This window comes from Artemia sp. Qi Xiang Cuo, chromosome 9 (genome assembly GCF_049724085.1).
Source record: "Artemia sp. Qi Xiang Cuo chromosome 9, ASM4972408v1, whole genome shotgun sequence".
Classification (NCBI taxonomy): domain Eukaryota; kingdom Metazoa; phylum Arthropoda; class Branchiopoda; order Anostraca; family Artemiidae; genus Artemia; species Artemia sp. Qi Xiang Cuo.
This window is the reverse complement of record NC_142802.1, coordinates 27788751-27804454: the sequence shown is the minus strand read 5'-3', so window position 1 is coordinate 27804454 and position 15704 is coordinate 27788751. Positions and strand designations below refer to the sequence as shown.

Below are 15704 nucleotides of genomic sequence, written 5' to 3'. Positions count from 1 at the left end.
TCCACCTTTGGGCTGGTTGAAAAAAGTGAGCAGAAATTTATTTTCGGGTGAGGAGGAGGGGGCTAACATTCCCGCTCTACTCAACGCGAGTCAACAGTTCATGCCAAGAAAGTTCAAACTTACCTAAACATCTTAAATAGCCTACCGTACGTAAACATAAAAGAGAAATACGAAAGTCTTAATAATTTTTTTTTAATTCCAAATAAAAACAACCATTATTCATTGTAGAAATGAATTAATAAATAAACTAAAGCAGTTTAATTTGGCACTAACAAATTAACGAGTATCTAACGACTGGAGGAGGCTCTCCCTCTCCCTATGGTTTGTACCCTTGAAAAGCATTCTCCTCAAATATTTTATTACAGTCCCCTCAGACTCCACTCGGAACAACCCCGAATGCAAAGGCTCTTCACATCGCGTAATAAAATCCCTTAGATCACTTTTTGGCCCCCCTTCTTTGTAAAACGATTTTATAGTTTCGTATGAATCCATAATTAAGGCAATAAATAATGAAAGCACGATGTAGATAAAAAGCGAAATAAAGGAGTACAAGTAAATCCTTGAACACCACCATATAAGAGGAGAGGTAGCTGTTAATTCCCTAAAAGTTTCAAACATATCATCACCATTAAGAAGGGAAAACAAGCATTCGGATGTTGTTGATAGCGAGCCAAATTTAAAGTGATAAGGCCCGAAAATTAACCACCCTGCAAATGTGAAACCGCAATAAATAAGAGCTGCACATAACAAAAATCGAAAGACATTTGGCAAAGCAAAGTGGAGAGTTACAATAAGAATATTGTAAGTACGAAAAAATCCCAAGTAACGCAATACGCCAAACCACACAAACAAATTACCCGTTCCAAGTAGAACGCTGCAAAAATCCCACCATGCGTCATTAACAATCTTATTTTCAATCTGGTCTTTCAATATACACCCACTTAGTAATAGAATATCATTCAACAGTATTGTCAAATACCACTTATTTAAGAATTCCATTTTTTCACCAAATGATAGCTCTTTTTGAAAACGCTTACGGAAAAATCGCACTGTCTCACCTCTGAGGATTTGTGCTGAGATAAGTGCTCTTAAGCACAGAATTAGGGACAGGAAGCATATAATTATGACTAGGACATTCATGAGGCGTCGCAATAAAAGGTCATAATGATTATCTGAGTAAATAGATTGTAATTGCTTGGATTCACGGCAATGAACGTGAGTCGGTTCAGAAGATAGGTCGACAAGAACATGGCCGCCATTTTGGACAGATTCAAATGAAAGAAAAATTTCAAATCTATAGCATTCAGGACCAGTAAATGGACCAACTGGTCGAAGATTCACTGTTCGTAGCTTCAAGTCTAATTTTGCACTGACAAGTGATCGCAGTTTCACCTCAAAGTCACGTTCCTCAAAAAAGTCTTTACTAGAAAAATTCTGATCTAGTCCTGGCTCAACAAGAATATCAATACATCTATCGTCAACAGTATCAGTAAACACAAACGTGTTATTCTGCCAGCCTTTTGTGTCATTAAACATTTTGCGGCAGAATGAGACTGGGAGTATAGACTTGTCATTTTTGATGTGATAATACTGGCCAATAGCAACTTCTTCAAGTTGAGAATACGAATTCACAGCAAAGTCTATATAGTCGTAGAAGTCATCAATCATATATATAGGAACTGGACCACTGGACGGAGGATATGTAGGAGTTTCCATTGAGGGATCCCAGTCTTTCATAAAAAGATGAAAGAAAGATAACTGACTATTTCTTGCATAATCCACATGGCCATATCGATATGCAGCAAACATGTAAATTTGACCTGTTACTAGAATGATTTTTATAATTTGTAAAAGTAATTTAAAAGGAAACCTTCTTCGAGCCTGCCATTTCTGAATTGGATTCATAAAAAAGAATTTCAACTTTCTTCTCATTTTATCATCACCAGGAAGAGATACTGGCTCATTGGTGCCATAGTCTAGATGTTCAGGACTGGAAGATATTTCTCCATTTTGCCTTGAATCAGCGGGCGTTTCTTTCATCGACCGCTCAAGAATCCTTCTCAGCTCTTCAGTCGACACTTCATGAACTGATTCACGTGCAGATTGTGCTTGACTTGCCATGATCCCTGGTTGTATGTCAAAGTCAATATCGGTGGCATCTACAGTTTCTTGATCAAATTGAATATAACTTTCGTCGTGGCAATGATCGGCAATCGTTGTTTGAATACTGTTCATGGCCATTTTTCTGGGTCCACAATAATAGATGCCTGTAAAAAATAATACACATTACAACTTTGATCTGGCATTAATGTATTTACAACTAGTGATCTGCAGCGAAAAACTATAACTAGATAGCTAACAAAAAATTTGATTTTTCAGAGACGAGGAACCGATTTTTCCGATAGGCCAGATCACTTGCTGTAACATGTACTATCTTATGAATTGGAAGAAGGAAATATGAACCCAGAGCAGACACAGAAGAAATACAACATAAAGAAATAGATGCAATTTTAAATATAGCAAAAAATACTATTATTAGATATAAAGTAGTATTAGAAGAAAATATTGACCAACAATCGTAGCAATTATAAGAGTTGTACCAAATCAGGATAGGGAGCAAAAACCCAAGTTGGCATATCCCCAGGTGACTAATACACTATTGAGATCTCCCCTTTTTTGAAAACTTAATTGTAGTAGGTACAACTCCAGCCATAATTTATTTGATTTCAGTATTTTTATTATTTACCCCCCCCCCTAAAAAAATCCCGCATAGCTTATCCTTATCATTCTATATCCTTATATAGCTTATCCTATATCATCTCCCAATCTTTTCAATAACTGTGTTTTGGATGCTCAAGACCAGTGCTCCACATCTCTGATTCTATCTTCACTGAATCTGTCTCTAGTGTGAATTCACTAGAATCCCAATACCAGCCGTACCCTCCAAAGAATGAATGAGATCTTTGTCACACTTAAACAGGAGTATCTTAAACTTGGTCTTAGTTTCAATCCCGACAAGTCTGAAATAGTGCTTTTTAACTCGAAAGGTGAGCCACCGTCCCTTAGAGCGCTTGGTGATACCACCGTTACGGTAGCCATTGACCACCTCGTTTATCTAGGTCTTCCCATTGGTTCCTCGCTACGCCACACCCGATCCCTGCTCCTAGACCATCTCACACGACGTATATCTGCTTCTTATGCATAAATTGTTTCAGCAAAACTTGCTGAAACAATTTCAATTCAACCAGCTACTATTAGCTAGCCTTTTCAATGCCGTAGCCCTCCCTCACATTTTGTATATTGCCCCATTTTGGAAACTGTTTACTAGAACTGATTGTCTGAAAGTCCGGTTCTTTTTCTTTCGGTTTGCTAAGTATTTGCTGCTGTTGCCTCCTTGGCATCGAAATTCTCCTTTCAAGCAGTTCGTGGTAACGAACTGTAAGTAAGGAGCGACCCGGCTCAATGGTAACCGAAACTCTATAAAACGGGTTTTTGATAGCAATAGATACATCAAAAGAATCAGATTTATATGGGAGGATCTTTCCATGAAGGAAGTTTTCATGGGGGAAGGGGCATTGCTATGAAGGGGGCGCCGGATTTCCCAGCATTGTTAAAGAAAAAGATCAGAAATTAAATAAAAAAAAAGTTTTTCAACTGATTTCAACTGATCAACTGATTGTGATTAAGGAGACATTTTTAAAGAATTGGAAAAAAATTCGAACCTTATCTTAAAGAGCATGGTATTGACTAAGGGGCGAACCCCCTAATGTGCGTTTTAAAAATTTATGAACATAGAAGTTCGTTACGTAAGTTGAATCGAAAGTTACGTATATATATATTACTAATAAAAAAGTTCGTAAATAAAATTAAACAAGTTTCGAGAAAACCATTTAACCTAATAAAAGTAAAATTGATGTTCAAATTTTGTTTTAATTATTCATGTACGGTGAGCCAAAATCAAAACCTGCATTAATTCAAAAAACGTTCAAAAATTAAATAAAAAAAAAAAAGTTTTTTTTAACTGAAAGTAAGGAACGACGTTAAAACTTGAAACGAACATAAATTATTCCGTATATGAAAGGGACTGTCCCCTCCTCAACGCCTCGCTCTTTACGCTAAAGTTTGACTTTCTCACAACTCTATTTTTTTAAACAATTAAAAAACTTTAGCGTAAAGAGTGAGGTGTTGAGGAGGGGACAGCCCCTTTCATATACGGAATAATTTCTGTTCGTTTTAAGTTTTAACGTCGTTCCTTACTTTCAGTTAAAAAAACTTGTTTTTTTTTAATTTAATAATAAGAAAAGTCAAACTTGCGTATCCTAATGTTGCAATCCTTAAATTAATTTCCAAACATAACCGAAATTGGATTCACAGAATGATTGGTACCATATTTTAATTCAATAGTGCTCTGTTTTGTTGTTTGTCTGTGTCATTTGTTTCTTGTTCGTTAGCTTTTGTTTTGTTTCTTTTCGTTTCTCTTTACTCGGTCTTGTCATGTTTTGTGATTGATGGGTTTTCAATAAATAATAATAATAATAATAGATACAAACGACCAGAATTTTAGAAGGATAAAAGCTAAGTTTTTCTATGGAAGGGGTCTTACTATACCAGTTTTAGCTACTTAGACAATCTTCTGCTCACAAAACAGTTCATACATTGGTTCCTATCCATAGATACATGCAAACAAAGTTTTAGGATGACATTCCAGGGTGATGTTCTCAATTTACCTTTTTGCTATTTAAATGTCGATTATATTTTCAATAGTAAAGACCAATGTGTCTCCCATGGATTATCCCCCTTCCCAGGGGTTTGGGCATAAAACGGGCGATATTAGAAAATTGAGAAAGGGCTCATTCGATTATATGTTCTGGGTACTGGTGTACTGTTTGCTTCGGATACCATACAAGGAATCAGACCTGAATTTAGAGATGGTATCTCTCTCACAATGACTGATGGCAGGGTCGTGTTCAGGGGGGATAAAAGGTTATCGGATTTGAACCACCTCTCCCCAAAATAATGTTCCGACTTGCAAATTGGTCTTAAAAACAATTAAAACCCCACTCCAAACCAAAACCTTGAATATGATCCTGGCCGAACATCCCAAAAACTGTACCTCCAGTGCGAAAATAGCCCATATAACCCCGGAAGTGAGGCTCTCAAATCAAGAAAATGACCCGTTTTTGATAGATGAATGCTCAGAGGCAGAGCTGTAGCAGTGGCTAAATAAAGAGTCCCATGTCTTCATAGCATCGTTCTTTTTTACCTGGCCTCTTCGCGTGGAAGGGGTGGTTGCGGAAACTTCTGATGGGGGCTCATTCGGCTGGACATCTAAGTTTTTAGTGCCTTATTTTAGACGAAAGTGATTGGAGGACATTAGTACACCTTTCCGGGCCTTTTTGTACCCACCCAACCAAAACTCTGAGGGTGGCCGGCGTTTACCCCCCCCCCCCCGTGGAAAATAAGGCTTTCCAAATTTGAGAATTTTATTTTTTTAATTTCCGTAGGGGGAAAAAATTTTGGTACTTGTGTATTATGCGCCACTCACTCAAGTTTACGATGTATAACATTCGAGAACACACCGGTTTTTTTGTTAGTTTCTTCGCTACTTTAGAAATAAATTTGGGCCATAGATGTGCACATTCAAGGGGGAGGGATAAAGTATAGCGGGTCTGCATGAAAAATGTGTTTGGTACACTTATTATGCATATTACATAGACAGATAGATAAGTTTATTTCAAAGCCATATATGCGGCCATGAAAACAGTAAACAAACATAAATGAAAGGCACAAATAACATAATCTTTGATCAGCGATCATCATTGAACACTTAAATAAAACACTACATTAACCTAATAATAGTAAATGATACTTGGAAAAAATGGCCATTGAAAAAAAAATTAACACTTAAAGAAAATACGTAAATGACAGATTAAATTTACTTTATACAGGGATTTTTTTTTTTAGTTAACAAGATTTCTAGATACCTCGCTTTTATTCTGTAACTTTTTAGTGGCCATATACCTAGAAAGAATTTTTTCTGACTTCAAACTGTCCAAATACTTTAGCCCCCGATAAATCCCCCCCCCCCCCCGCGGAAAACAAGGCTTTCCAAATTTGAGGATTTTATTTGAGTTTGATTTTTTAATTTCCGTAGGAGGAAGGAGTTTTGGTACTTGTGTATTATGGGCAACTTACTCAAATTTACGCTGTGTAAAACTCGATAACAAAACCGGTTTCTTTGTTGTTTTTTTTTTCAGCTTAGCGCGAGGCAAGACTAAGACAAGTGACAGAATATATGGGAAATAAATAATTTGGGCTATATATTTCCACATAAGGGGAGGGGGGATAAAGTATTTGAATAGTTTGAAATCAGAAAAAATTCTTACTTCATAATATGCAGAATAATTGTACCTACCTTACACCCCCCTCCCCCTATTGCGCAAATATAAAGCCCAATTTTTTTTCTAAAGTAACGAAAAAACCAGTTTGTTCTTGAGTTTTACACATCATCATCTTGAGTCAGTGGCATATAACACAGAAGTATCGGATTTTTTCATGGAGAGAGAAATTTAACGTAAAGAACGAAATCTTGAGGAGGAGGTAACCCCTTTCATATATGTAATAATTTCAGTTCATTTTAAGGTTTGATGTTGCTCCTCACTTTTAGTTGAAAAACTTGTTTTTTTTTATTTAATTACTTACAGATAGTATTCATTAATGGGAAACACAAGTTTTTCTAAAGAAAAGTAATGAGCCTCATTAAACCGAAATGAGCAGAAATAAAGTCAAATAATCTTCAAAGTAAAAACTAGGAGTACAATAGAAAAAAAATTCAAAAAGATATAAAATATTTTTTATATGAAAAAGACTGTGTCAATAAAAAATGATCGGAACTTAAAATAAAAACTTTTTCCATGAAACAAGTTTGCCCAAGAATAGTAAAAGCCTCGCAAAGCCAAAAATGAGTAGAAATAAATTCAAATATTCTTCAAAGCGTAAAACTACCACAAATCACCATAAATAAATGAAATGAACCCAAAAACGAACAGAAATTACAATAAATAGCCTTATTCAAACTCAAAACAGCAACAATTAGCACGAGTAGGGCTGGAAACCCCCCACACCTCCTCAAGACCAGACCATAATTTGCACTTTACTGAAAACAAAATATATTTTTAAAGTTTTCACTTTTTTGACTTTAACAAATAAAGAAGTATTAATACTATAAGGAACAGATATCAGAATATGTATATCAAACAGACAATACACGTATTTTTTTGTTTAAGTAAAGTGCAAATTATTTTCTGGTCTGAAGACGACATGGGTGTTGTCAGCCATACTCCTTTTAACTTCTGCTGGTTTCGAGTTTGACTAGGCTATCTGTTGTAACTCCTGTTAGTTTTGGGTTTGATTTATTTGTTAATACTGATTTATGGTAGTTTTACACTTGGAAGATAAGAAAAACACTCGTAGAATTTGACAACGCTTGTGTCCGTAAAACATAAACAATTCAGAACTTGTTGATCCTTTCAAAGGATAGCCAAACCTTCTTAAACTTTTTGGTGCCATATGTTTTAGCTTAATTTTGACGATTGTTCGCCTATATTGTTTTTCTTCTTCATCCTTTTCTTTAATTTGGCACCCGCAACTGCCAAAAATTGCATAAGTTCATATGGAAGTCTTTTTGACACAAATGGATTTGTGTTTTTTTCTAAGTTTTTAAGATACTTTTGATGTGTAAATTCCTCTTTTTCCCGTCCCTTACCACTTTTCAACTAAACTAAACAAAAAAACTCAAATAAAAGTTTCAAATTTAAAAACCTTATTTTCCACAAGGGGGGAGGGGGGTATTATCCGCGGGAGTTACTTTCCGTTGGGGGGGGGATTTTCCGGGTGTTAAACACCCCCCCCCCCCATCCACTATATTCATTTATGTTATTTTACTGTGTTCATGGCCATATATTTGGCTTTATAATACACTTATATTTCTATCTATCTAATATGCGGAATAATTGAACCAAACACATATTGCATGCAGACCCGCTATATTTACCCCCCCCCCTAATGTACAAATCTATAGCCCAAACTTATTTCTAAAGTAACGAAGAAACTAACAAAAAAACAGTGTGTTCTCGAATTTTACACAGCGTAAACTTGAGTGAGTGGCGCATAATACACAAGTACCAAAATTCCTCCCCCCTACGGAAATTAAAAAAATAAAACTCCGGGGGGTGACGCCTAGAGCCACTCTGAGATAGCCATTTTGTTCAGAATAGTCAAAAGGTCCAATAAATTTTTCTCCCGGTATGGCATGACACCAAAATCAAAGGGGCACGGAAATACGTAAAGCAAATTTTCAAATATTTATAGGCGGTTTTTGTAATAGAAAAAGGTTGTTTGATATTGGGTGCGCTATTGGCTCGAAGCTTTCAGTATTCGTTTTGTGGGTCAAAAAATTCACACAGTTTGCTGTGAACGAGGAGGTAGAGGGTTTTGGGAGCCCGCAAAAGAGTCAAAAAACTCTTATTTCCCTGGTCAGTTTGAAACTTATGGCCCCAAGATCAAAATGAACCTAACGCACAAAAAATCATTTCAGCCCCCCCCTAAAGTTCTGATCGTCTACAAACCTATACCCCCAAAGTTTTGGGCTAAAGCGTCTCTAATTAAGAATAAAAATGAAAAAAAAATTATTGATTCCCTCCAAAGCAGGGCCCGACAAACAGGAAAAAACCTTGGACAGTTTCTAGTACTATATTGGGAACCCATGCCCTAGCTATAAGAAATCTTGGCCCTTTTACAGGCCCCGTTTTGAAGAGAATCGGACTTTCTTTTCAAGTATTTTCTTAAACTTTGGGGCTCTTGACCCAAGGACTTAATGATAAATGTTTTTAGCCAATCAGAAAAAAAGCACCTAATCCTTATTAGACCCCATTTTTGGAGATATTGTGTCATCAACTTAATTTTAGTTGCCTTGGTCCATGCCGTGATTCTTGAACATTTCAGGTCAAATAAACCGTTTTCGGTTCTTTTCTATTTTCGGAGAAATCCAATTTCATTTTCAATAGTTTCTTGTGCATTGGGGTCTTCACAGATAGATAGATATTTATTGGCAAACGAACTATCATAAACCCTTGTGGGCCGAATTCGCATTTCTTAATAAAAAAATACAATAACAAAAATAATACATTAGTCATAAATATAGTTCATAATTATAAAATATTTTATAGGTCATAATATAAACAGATAAAAAGGGTAAACCAAATTTTCAAAAATGAAAAAATAATATACACAAAACAGTTTAAATTTTTGGCAAACTTACGGGTTGTGATTTTGGTTGATTTTATTTGTAAAAAAGGGAATAAAAGTTTTTTTTATAACATAAGGTAGAAAAGGGTATGGGAGAAAGGAAGGGGATGGGTTGGGATACTATACGGGGGTGGTGGTTTCTTATGGCTGAGTGGCGGCTAGGAAAGAGGTCTTTAGTACGGGAGTTTATTTGTGCTGACTTCCCAAAACGGAGGCATAATTTTTTTTCCTCTGGACTCGAGGGTATCAAGTTTTGAAGTTTCAAAGAGGTAGGAATATAGGACCTTGTCTTCTTTATAAATAATCCTCAGGGCTCTTTTTTAATGTTTTCGATTTTTTTTTTGGTTGCTTCAATTGAGAGGCCCGAGTGCCAGACAGGAAAAGTGTACTCGACCAAAGGACGTACAAAAGAAATATATACCTTTAGTAACTGAGATGGGGGGGGGCAACTAAATTTATTCAGAAGTTTCAGGAGGAAAAAGTGACAAGTTTGCTTGACGGAGGATGTTATTTACATGGGTCCCCCAAGCTCCCAAAGGGCCCCCAGACCCCCAAAGGCCCTCCCCAAACCCCCAAAGGCCCTCCCCGGGCCCCCAAAGGCCCACCGGGCTCCCCAAAGGCCCACCGGGCTCCCCAAAGACCACCGGGCTCCCAAAGGGCCCCCCGGACCCCCAAAGGCCCTCACCCGGTCCCCAAAGGTCCACCGGGCTCCCAAAGGACCAATCAGCCCTCAAGTGCCCCCCAGACCCCCCAGACCCCCAAAGGCCCTCCCCGGGCCCCCAAAGGCCCTCCCCCAGTCCCCAAAGGTCCACAGGGCTCCCAAAGGGCCACCCGGCCCTAAAGGGCCCCCCAGACCCCCAAAGGACCCCCGGCGCCCCAAAGGCCCCAGAGCCCCCATTTTTTAATAATTTTTTATTGCTTTATTATATATTTTCAGAACAAGTTATTTTCTTAGTGTCCCTCCTAAACCCATTTTACAAATTGAAGTACCCATCCTTTTCACCCACAACTTTACTATACTGATTTTTGAATGCTCCAACACCAAGCAATACTTTTCAAAGGCATTTCAGAACAATTTATTTTCTTAATGACTCTCCTAAACCCATTTTAAAAGTTAAAACACCCATCCTTTACACCCACAACATTACTTTACAGCTTTTTGAAAGCTCCAACACCAAGCAATACTTTTAAAAGGGCATTTCAGACCAAGTTCTTTTCTTAACGTCCATCCTAAACCCATTTTACAAATTGAAGTACTTATCTTTTTCACCCACAACTATACTTTACAGCTTTTAGGATACCTCAACACCAATAAATACTTTTCAAAGACCATTTCAGAGCAAGTTACTTTTTTAATGTCCCTCCTAAACCCATTTTACAAGTTGAAGTACTCATCTTTTCCACACACATATATACTTTACAGATTTTATGATACCTCAATACAAATAAATACTTTTAAAAGATCATTTCATAGCAAGTTTATTTCATTATATGCATTCTAAACACTTTTTCAAAGTTGAAGTACTTACGTTTTTTATCCCAAAAATATAATCTAAAGCTTTTAATATACCTCAACACAAAGAAATAATTTTCAAAGACCAAATCAGAGCAAGTTACTTTATTAATGTCCCTCCTAAACCCATTTTACAAGTTAAAGTACTTATCTTTTTCACCCAAAACTATACTTTACAGCTTTTAGGATTCCTCAAAATCAAGAAATACTTTTCAAAGACCATTCCAGAGCAATTTACTTTATAATTTTCCCCTCCTACACACATTTTCCAATTTGAAGTACTTATCTTTTTAACAAACAACAAAACTTTACAGCTTTTAGGATACCTCAACACCAAGAAATATTCTCCAAAGACCATTTCAGAGCAAGTTACTTTCTTAATGTCCCTCCTAAACCCATTTTACAAGTTGAAGTACTTATCTTTTTCATCCAAAACTATACTTCACAGCTATTAGGATACCTCAACACCAAGAAATACTTTTCAAAGACCATTTCAGAGCAAGTTACTTTCTTAATATCCCTCCTGAACCCATTTTACATGTTAAAGTACATATCTTTTTCACCCAAAACTATACTTTACAGCTTATAGGGTACCTCAACACCAAAAAATACTTTTCAAAGACCATTTCAGAGCAAATTACTTTCTTAATATCCCTCCTAAACTCATTTTACAAGTTGAAGTACTTATAATTTTCACCAACAAGTTAACTTTATAGAATTTGGATACCGCATCACCAAGAAATTCTTTCTAAAGAACATTTCATAGCAAGTTCTTTTCTTAATATCCCTCCTAAACCCATTTTACAAGTTGAAGTACTTATCTTTTTCACCCAAAACTATACTTTAAAGCTTTTAGGATACTTCAACACCAAGAAATACTTTTCAAAGAGCATTTCAGATCAGTTTACTTTCTTAATGTCCCCTTCTAAACCCATTTTACAAGTTGAAGTACTTATCTCTTTCACCCAAAATTATACTTTACAGCTTTTAGGATACCTCAAAACCAAGAAATAATTTTCAAATACCATTTCAGAGCAAGTGACTTTCTTAATGTCCCTCCTAAACCCATTTTACAAGTTGAAGTACTTATCTTTTTCAACCAAACTATACTTTACAGCTTTTAGGATACCTCAACACCAAGAAATACTTTTCAAAGACCATTTCAGAACAAGTCACTTTCTTAGTGTCCTTCCTAAACCCATTTTACAAGTTGAAGTACTTATCTTTTTCACCCAAAACTACACTTTACAGCTTTTAGGATACCTCAACACCAAGAAATACTTTTCAAAGACCATTTCAGAGCAAGTTACTTTCTTAATGTCCATCATAAACCCATGTTGAAGTACTTATCCTTTTCACCCAAAACTATACTTTACAGCTATTAGGATACCTAAACACCAAGAAATACTTTTCAAAGAACATTTCAGAGCAAGGCACTTTCTTAATGGCCCTCCTAAACTCATTTTCTAACTTGAAGTACTTATATTTTTCACCCAAAACATTACTTTACATCTTGAAATAAACCCCAACACCAAGAAATAATTTCCAAAGATAATTTATGAACAAGCTGTTTTCTTAATGTCACTCCTAAGCCCACATTCTAAGTTGAATTACTTATCTTTTTCACCCAAAACTATACTTTACAGCTTTTAGGATACCTCAATATCAACAAATACTTTTCAAAGACCATTTCAGAACAAGTTAATTTCTTATTGTCCCTCCTAAACCCATTTTACAAGTTGAAGTACCTATCTTTTTCACCCAAAACTATACTTTACAGCTTTTAGGATACCTCAACACCAAGAAATACTTTTCAAAGACCATTTCAGAGCAAGTTACTTTCTTAATGTCCCTCCTAAACTCATTTTACAAGTTAAAGTACTTATCTTTTTCACCCAAAACTATACTTTACAGCTTTTATGATGCCTCAAAACCAATAAATACTTTTAAAAGACTATTCCTGAGAAAGTTTATTACTTTTTGTCACTCCTAAACCCATTTTCAAATTTGAAGTAATTATATATTTAACACACAACTATACTTTACAGCTTTTAGGATACATCAACACAAAGAAATATTCTTCAAAGACCATTTCAGAGCAAGTTACTTTCTTAATGTCCCTCCTAAACCCATTTTACAAGTTGAAGTACTTATCTTTTTCATCCAAAACTATACTTCACAGCTTTTAGGATACCTCAACACAAAGAAATACTTTTCAAAGACCATTTCAGAGCAAGTTACTTTCTTAATGTCCCTCCTAAACCCATTTTACATGTTGAAGTACTTATCTTTTTCACCCAAAACTATACTTTACAGATTATAGGATACCTCCCCACCAAGAAATACTTTTCATAGACTGTTTCAGAGCAAGTTATTTTCTGAATGATTCTCCTAAGCCCATTTTACAAGTTGAAGTACTTATCTTTTTCACCAACAACAATACTTTACAGATTTTAGAATAACTCAACACCAAGAAATACTTTTCAAAGACCATTTCAGAGCAAGTTACTTTCTTAATGTCCCTCCTAAACCCATTTTACAAGTTGAAGTACTTATCTTTTTCACTCAAAACTATACTTTACAGCTTTTAGGATACCTCAACAACAAGAAATACTTTTCAAAGACCATTTCAGAGCAAGTTACTTTCTTAATGTCCCCTCCTAAACCCATTTTACAAGTTGAAGTACTTATCTCTTTCACCCAAAACTATACTTTACAGCTTTTAGGATACCTCAACACCAAGAAATACTTTTCAAAGACCATTTCAGAGCAAGTTACTTTCTTAATGTCCCTCCTAAACCCATTTTACAAGTTGAAGTACTTATCTTTTTCATCAAAAATATACTTTACAGCTTTAAAGATACCACAACACCAATAAATACATGTCAAAGCTCAATTTAAAATAATTTCATTTTTTAATGTCCCTCCTAAACTCACATCCCAAGTTGAACAACTCATCTTTTTCACCAACAATATTAATTTATATATTGTAGAATAACTCAACACCAAGAAATACTTTTCAAAGACCAATGCAGAGTAAGTTACTTTCTTAATGTCCCTCCTAAACCCATTTTACAATTTGAAGTACTTATCTTTTTCATCCAAAACTATACTTTACAGCTTTTAGGATACCTCAACACCAAGAAATACTTTTCAAAGACCATTTCAGAGCAAGTTACTTTCTTAATGTCCCTCCTAAACCCATTTTACATGTTGAAGTACTTATCTTTTCCACCCAAAACTATACTTTACAGCTTTTAGTATACCTCAACACCAAGGAATACTGTCCAAAGAAAGTTTCAGAGCAAGTTACTTTCTGGATATTCGTCTTAAACTCATTTTACACGTTTAAGGACTTATGTTTTTCACCACCAAATATGCTTTATAGCACTCAGGATACATCAACACCAAGAAATACTTTTCAAAGACAAGTTCAGAGCACGTTATTTTCTTATTACTCCTCCTACGCCCATTATAAAAGTTGAAGTACTTATCTTTTTCACCCAAAACTATACTTTACATAATTTAGAATACTTCAACACCAAGAAATACTTTTCAAAGACCATTTCAGAGCAAGTTACTTTCTTAATATCCCCTCCTAAACCCATTTTACAAGTTGAAGTACTTATCTTTTTCACCCAAAACTATACTTTACAGCTTTTAGGATACCTCAACACCAAGAAATACTTTTCAAATACCATTTCAGAGCAAGTGACTTTCTTAATGTCCCTCCTAAACCCATTTTACAAGTTGAAGTACTTATCTTTTTCATCCAAACTATACTTTACAGCTTTTAAGATACCTCAACACCAAGAAATACTTTTCAAAGACCATTTCAGAACAAGTTACTTTCTTAATGTCCTTCCTAACCCCATTTTACAACTTGAAGTACTTATCTTTTTCACACAAGACTATACTTTACAGCTTTTAGGATACCTCAACACCAAGAAATACTCTTCAAAGACCATTTCAGAGCAATTTACTTCCTTAATGTCGATCCTGAACCCATGGTGAAGTACTTATCCTTTTCACCCAAAACTCTACTTTACAGCTTTTAGGATACCTCAACACCAAGATATTATTTTCAACGACCATTTCAGAAAAAGGTATTTTCTGAATGGCCCTCCTAAGCCTATTTTTTAACTTGAAGTACTTATCATTTTCACCCAAAACAATACTTTACATCATGAAGGATACCCCAATAAAAAGAAATAATTTCCAAAGACCATTACAGAACCCGTTATTGTCTTAATGTCCCTCATAAACACACTTTCCAAGTTTAAGTACTTATATTTTTCAACAACAACTATACATTACATCTATAAGTAGAACTCAAATACATTAAAAACATGTCATATACCATTTCAGAGATAGTTAATTTCTTAATTTCCCTCCTAAACACATTTTACAAGTTGAAGTACTTATCTTTTCCACCAACAAATATACTTTACAGCTTTTAGGATACCTCAATACCAATAAATACTTTTCAAAGACCATTTCATAGCAAGTTACTTTCTTAATATCCCTCCTAAACCCATTTTACAAGTCGAAGTACTTATCTTTTTCACCCACAACTATACTTTACAGCTTTTAGGATACCTCAACACCAAGAAATACTTTTCAAAGACCATTTCAGAGCAAGTTACTTTCTTAATATCCCTCCTAAACCCATTTTACAAGTTGAAGTACTTATCTTTTTTACCAGCAACTATACTTTACAGCTTTTGGACACCTCAACACCAAGAAATACTTTTCAAAGACCATTTCAGAGCAAGTTACTTTCTTAATGTCCCTCCTAAACCCATTTTCAAAGTTGAAGTACTTATCTTTTTAATCCACAACTATACATTACAGCTTTTTGGATACATCAACACCAAGAAATACT

General features: G+C 35.3%; 2 protein-coding genes across 2 annotated transcripts in view; both read right to left on the bottom strand.

The window, feature by feature from the left end:
- The window catches only part of LOC148948518 (uncharacterized), a 195830-nt gene that overhangs the window by 150781 nt on the left and 29345 nt on the right, over nt 1-15704 (bottom strand). The gene's annotated exons all lie outside the window — the stretch shown is intronic.
- The window catches only part of LOC148948519 (mucolipin-3-like), a 44787-nt gene continuing 29344 nt past the window's right edge, over nt 262-15704 (bottom strand). Inside the window, exon 2 of the mRNA XM_089094441.1 lies at nt 262-2267. Coding sequence (XP_088950567.1) covers nt 277-2241 — 1965 coding nt within the window. The 5' untranslated portion in view covers nt 2242-2267 and the 3' untranslated portion in view covers nt 262-276. The remainder of the gene's footprint in view (nt 2268-15704) is intronic.